We start from the raw sequence: 6,584 nt of genomic DNA, 5'->3' as shown, positions 1-6,584 counted from the left end.
ATGCCCCCAATAAAATTTTTTTAAAAAGACCTGCAATGAATAACAGTGGTTAGGTATAGGTATGAGAGAGGTTCTGCTTTTTTTTTTAATAAATCATTTCATTGGGGGCTCTGACATCTCTATCACAACCCATCCATCCATCCATTGTGTCAAGCACATTTGTACATATATTGCCATCATCATTTTCAAAACATTTTCTACTTAAGCCCTTCATATCAGCTCATTTCCCCCCTCTCCCACCCTCCTTACCTCCCTCATGAACCCTTGATAATTTATAAAACCCCCCACCCACCCCCAGGTCCTACACCAACCACGGTCTCCCTTCACCCACTTTTCTGTTGTTCATCCCCCTACAGAGGGGTTAAATGTAGATCATTGTGATCGGTTCTCCCTTTCTCCCGCCACCTTCCCCTTGCCCTCCTGGCATCTCTTATTTTCTCATTGTTGGTCCTGAGGGGTTTATCTGTCTTGGATGCACTGTGTTGCAAGCTCTTATCTGTACCATTGTACATGCTCTAGTCTAGCCAGATTTGTAAGGTAGGATTGAGATCATATAGTGAGGGGAGAGGAAGAGTAAAGAACTAGAGGAAAGCTGTATGTTTCATCAGTAGTTCTGCTCTTACCAATTTTTAGCTATACCTTCCCCCGCCACACACACACCCAGCTATGCTTTCTTTAAAATGTTCTCATATTTATTAAAATTGAGGCTAGGTGAGAGAAAAAGGAGACCATTAAATGAAAAAAAATTTTTTAAAAAACCCCCAAATAAATGCCTGATCAGTCCTTGGAGTTATCAATAATTAGCTATAGTAGACTCTGACTACGTAAGTTCTCACACTAGATATAGCCAGTTGTAACATGGAACAACTTACAAAAATGCAAGGACACACAAGGCCAAAAAAAAGTATGACAGACGTCTTACAGTAACTCAGCAGGCAAAATAGCTTCAATTTGTGTGTTTAGGGCTGCTCTAGGGCCAGAGGTCTGGGAAATAACTCAAGCTTTATGAGCCCTTAGAAAATGGAAATGGCTCTTTTATTGGTCTCAGCAGAGTCATGATTTCAAGCTCCCTAAATGTATCTCTACTCAGCCACAAGGGAAACTCTAGAGTCTCTCCATTCAAACAAGAACAAATTTGATCTTTTATTTTAAACTATTTGACCGAGCAAGTCTGGGGAGGATATTGCAATCCCTCTAGAGAGCCTAAGTAACAAGAGTTCAAATCTGTTCAGTTTCAAGATAATGGTCATTCCCTTTGGAAGGGGTTGAGTGTATGCCCACTCCTTGTACTCCAGTATTTAAAAAACAAAATAAATACATAAAGCTGGGAGGGAGGAATTAATATTGTCACCAGCAATAATAATTCACTTAGCACATTTTAAGGGGTTTGTTATAGGTTCACTTTGAGTCAGAATTGACTGGATGTGCTTGATCCAACTGATGTATGGATTGTTATAAGAGCTGTAAGAGCACCCAATAAAGTGATCTTTAAAAAAAATTGACTGGATAACAAGTTTAGGGTTTTTTGTTTTTTTTTTAAGTTTAGGATTGTTTTGTTGGTTAAGCAAAAAATTAGTTTTGAAAATTTATTGATATACCTGGGGAGGAAAACTAACTAGTGATCTGGCTCTCTGCAGATCAAAAGCAATTGAGAATTTGAATGGCAATACCCAAGGAATGTGCAACATGAATAGATTACAGTTGGCAGGAAATACTAGAAGGCAAACATTTGGGTATTTGAGTTCTAGAGTTTCATCTTAGTGAACCAGGTCTCTCCCAGCCAGGTTCAAAGGCCTACTTCCACCTATGAAAGATCCAGTCTACTCAGAATAGACTGAGTCATGAGTTTCCTTGAGGTTTCTCCAAATTTACTACAGATCGCGCGCAGGTCAGCATCTACCTGGGTAGTACTAAATTTATATTCCTTAAACATAATAGAATCAAAAGTGTACTTATTAAGCCAGGAGATAAAGGGTACCATTAATTAGCTGGGAATCTATTTCTTGGCCAAATATCCTAATATTTTTATGTAACCTTAAGCCCAACCTGCAGTTCCAAATATCCTACTGTATTTGCTGTACTTTTAGACAACAACAAAAAAAACCCATAAAAATAAATTATCTTACCACTGCCACTCCAAGGAAGAGTTGGGATACCTGCAGTTTGGGCAACTATGGAAGATGCAATCTTATCTCCCAAAGCCCACATGGCCTGGCTCGGAGGACCTAGAAGTAAAACAATAAAATAGCCCTAAATTTTGTTATAATTTTTGCCACATGCACTAGTATTTTGCCTTATAATTATTTTAGCATTTGTCTTATCCCCAGTCCTCCATCACATACCATGGAAATCATACACCTGATTATGAAAACCAGTAGCTATTGTAAAAGCTTTCTGCACACAGAGAACTCAATAAATCTGTATCTGAGGCGGCTTTCAAAAAGTTCATGGACTAAAAAATAAAGTTCTTGGGAAAATCCCATTTTCCTCACAGACTTTTTGAAGCTCTCTCACTGACCCTTTCTCCAGGTTGTCTTTTCACAACGTCAGAGAAAAAAATTTTAATAGCCAGTAGTTTGGATAAGCTGTTATCCTTGCACCCTCCAATACCACCCGAGTCTCAATGTAATGAGTTAAAGAACAAAAATGTAATGAAAATGAAGTAGGATAAGCTGGATGTCAAAAATAAAGGGAGTTCACCCTCACATCCCCCTCCAACGACAAAATCAGAAATACAGCCCTGATGGTATGAGAAAGTTGAGTTGATAGCATGGATGACTGTGTAACCCCACTCGGGGCGTGAATAAATATAGTGGATAGTGTAAGATACAGCAATAATGAATGAATGAATGAATGGATGAAAAAATAAATAAGGGCTCCTGTGGTGTTGAGTAGGGGATGGACGGGATAAAGGGGAGCTGATATCAAGGAGTTCAAGAAGAAAGAAAATGTTTTGAAATTGTGGGAGCAACTATACAATATTGCTTGATGTGATTGAACTATGGAATGTTATATTAAAAAATGAAGGCAATTACTCTGAGAGCTGCTGAATAATAAACGGCCCCTTTATGTTAAAAAAAAACTGGAATATGGGTAAAGTTGACAGAAATAACCAAAAGGATAGGAGTAATATACTAGAAAGGCTTACCTATGAAGGCAATACTATTTTTCAAGAGAAGTTCTGGGAGCTTAGGATTCTCAGAAGCATGACCCCAGCCAGCCCACACTGCCTATAAAAGAGCACAAGAAGATTCATTCTTAAAATTCATAGTAAGAAATAGCCATCAACTACATTAATCTCTACCAAGACTGGCTGCATTTCATCAAGTACCACAGCAGTATAATGCTTATCTAAGCTTGATTACTGGCAAACATTTTAGGGAACAACCATAAGTAATCCCTTGTGGCAAAACTTCAGAAGTTAAAACCAAGTTGAAATTGATATTAAGACCTTATCTAGTCTTGTTGTTCCTTGGATAACTATATCCATAGTCTTTTTCAACTAGGACTCTACCTAGAGTCTTTCCCAGGTTATTTTTCACAGAATAACTTTGGTCACCGCACTACACCTTTCACATACTGGTTATAATGTCATTCTAATGCAGGGTTTTTTCCTCAATGAATTTTAAGGAATTTTTAACTCAATGTGGTAGAAAAGAAACAACGACTTCTCTAATATCACCATATTCTGGGTTAAGAAAATTCCATTGAAAATCGTTAACTTCAGAAACAGAAAATGGTTTTTTAAATAAAATAAATAAGAAAATAATTAACTTCTCATTTACTTGGGGTGATTTAAAGATGAAGTGGATGGGGTAAATAATCTCTGAAAGACTGGTCAAATACTCCTTATTACTTGCTTTATTGTGATGCATTCCATTCTTTTTCTCCCTGTAAGTTATTCTAGATACACGCATTTCCAACACAGATGCTTTCAATAAAAGTTGCTTTCAGGTGCTGTTGAGTTTGTTCCCGATTCATGTCTACCCCATGCACAATGGACACCAAACTGTTGATCCCCATGATTAGTTATGGATCAGACTGTTGTGACCCATAAAGAGTTCTCTGGTTGATTTTCAGAAGTGGAATACCAGGCCTTTCTTTCCAGTCTATCTTTAGTCTGGAAGCTCTGCTGAAACCTGTTCCGTATCACAGCAACACTTAAGCTTCCTCTGACAGCTAAGAGATGCACTGGCTGGAAACTGAGTCAATTTCAACTCACAGCAACCCTGTAAGATGGAGCGGAACTGACCCGCAGGATTTCCAAGGCCGTAATCCTTACGGGAGCAGGCTGCCACATCTCTCTTCCATGGAGCGTAGGTGGGTTCTAACTGTTAGCCTTCTGGTTAGCAACTAACCTCTGAGTCACTCGGATTCATAAACTACCAATGCCTCTTCTTAAAAAAAATCCCAACTTCCCTCTGGCTCTCCCTGTGCTAACAAAATGGCTGAATATAACTCTAAAAAGACATTGGGATCTCTTACTTGTACTGGGATCCTTTTAGCAATGTCAAGAATTAACTCCACATTTGCATAGTTGTTGTTGTTGGGTCCTCCAGGCACTGGTACATAGTGATCTGCCATTTTAATGTATTCTGAAAGTACAAGCAAATTAATGAGAAAGATTTACTTGCAGAATTATAATGGCATAGCAAAATAATGTACAGGACAGTGTATCATAGATAACCATAGGGCAAACATTAACTGGGTAATATTTAGGACCATTTAGTTGGAAGCTCTCACTTTAAGTCAAAGACACTAACACTAATATGAGTTAATCCCACATTCAGGTAGCTCTTACAATAGCAACTTTCAAAGATCTCACCAGGTGACTCTTCTAAAGGGTCATTATGATTCCTGGAGCCAGCTGCTCCAATTAAAGATTTACAGTCATCGCTTATGACAAATGGGTGCAAAAGCAAATGTAGCGAAGAAAGCTGATGGTGCCCGGCATCAAAAGATATAGCGTCTAGGGTATTAAAGGCTTGAAGGCATCAAAAGATATAGCGTCTAGGGTATTAAAGGCTTGAAGGTAAACAGCGGCCATCTAGCTCAGAAGCAACAAAGCCCCCAAATGGAAGAAGCACACCAGCCTGTGTGATCACGAGGTGTTGAAGGGAACAGGTATCAGGCATCATCAAAACAAAAAATCTATCATTGTGAATGAAGGGGAGTGCAGACTGGGGACCCAAAGCCCATCGGTAGGCAACTGAACATCCCCTTACGGAAGGGTTGCAGGGAGGAGATGAGCCAGTCAGGGTGCAGAGTAGCAACGATAAAACATACAACTTTCCTCTAGTTCCTAAATGCTTCTTCCCCACCCACTATCATGATCCCAATTCTACCTTGCAAGTCTGGCTAGACCAGAGGATGTACACTGGTACAGATAGGAAGTGGAAACAGGGAATCCACGGCAGATGATCCCTTTAGGACCAGTGGTGAGAGTGCCGATACCGGGAGGGTGAAGGAAGGGTGGGGTGGAAGGTGGAACAGAATACAAGGATCTACATATAACCTCCTCCCTGGGGACGGACAACAGAAAAGTGGGTGAAGGGAGATGTCAGACAGTATAAGATATGACAAAATAATAATTTATAAATTATCAAGGGTTCATGAGGGAGGAGGTAACGGGGAGGAAGAGGGAAAAATGAGGAGCTGATGCCAGGGACTTAAGTGGAAAGCAAATGTTTTGAGGATGAGGGCAATGAATGTACAAATGTGCTTGACACAATTGATGTATGTATGGATTGTGATAAGAGTTGTATGAGCCCCTAATAAAATGACTGGAAAAAAAAATCAACTGGGGGGGGGGTGTTGATACTAAAGTAAGTATGTCAGTTAGTGGCCCCAAGACAATTTTACTATTCCGAGGGAAAGTTCTAATGACACTATTTTTAACTTAACACTTCCTTTTCCTGGTGTGGAGCTGGGAAAGAACTGGGGAACAAGGCAAAATCTGGAGAGACTGCAGACTGGTTGAACAGGAAAGGCTAGCTATAGCTGTCATAGGTGCTAGAAAAGGGCTTATCTGAACTTGATAAAGAGGTATTTGAAAGAGACTAGAAAGACAATCTCCTTCATTCAATTTTGGTGTAACAAATTTTTTTTAAATTTGTTACCTAATATATCTCTCTTCTTGGGGCTGCAAATGTAACAGAGCAGCTACAATGTGACTCGGTGCTATCCAATCCACTCCAACTCATGCTGTACAATGTGAAAGCACTGTAAAAAGCACCTAAACACACACACACATACACACACTACATACATTTATATAAAATCATGTAGCAATCTTTTTTTTAATCATTTTATGGGGCCTCATACAACTCATCTCAATCCACACACACATCAATTGTGTCAAGCACATTTGTACATTCGCTGCCCTCATCATTCTCAAAACATTTGCTCTCCACTTAAGCACCTGGCATCAGCTCATTTTCCCCCTCCCTCCCCGCTCCCCCTTCTTCACGAACCCTTGATAATTTATAAATTATTAATGTCATATCTTACACAGTCCGTCTCCCTTCACCGACTTATCTGTTGTCTATCCCCCGGGGAGGAAGTTATATGTAGATCCTTGTAAT

The 6,584-nt window shown here is 39.5% G+C and overlaps 1 protein-coding gene across 8 annotated transcripts in view; it reads right to left on the bottom strand.

Moving 5' to 3' along the window:
* ACACA (acetyl-CoA carboxylase alpha) overlaps positions 1–6,584 on the bottom strand; it is a 332,267-nt gene that overhangs the window by 177,967 nt on the left and 147,716 nt on the right. For all 8 annotated transcript variants that reach the window (XM_045299999.1, XM_045299998.1, XM_045300000.1 and 5 more), the window contains 3 exons: positions 4,486–4,595; positions 3,149–3,230; positions 2,127–2,225 (listed from right to left, as the gene is read on the bottom strand). In XM_045299999.1, coding sequence (XP_045155934.1) covers positions 2,127–2,225; positions 3,149–3,230; positions 4,486–4,595 — 291 coding nt within the window. The remainder of the gene's footprint in view (positions 1–2,126; positions 2,226–3,148; positions 3,231–4,485; positions 4,596–6,584) is intronic.

Source organism: Echinops telfairi, unplaced genomic scaffold (genome assembly GCF_000313985.2).
Source record: "Echinops telfairi isolate 266 unplaced genomic scaffold, ASM31398v2 ScPeMD7_7458;HRSCAF=8496, whole genome shotgun sequence".
Taxonomy (NCBI): Eukaryota; Metazoa; Chordata; class Mammalia; order Afrosoricida; family Tenrecidae; genus Echinops; species Echinops telfairi.
Note: the sequence above shows the minus strand (reverse complement) of the source record. Positions and strands in the feature narration are given on the sequence as shown.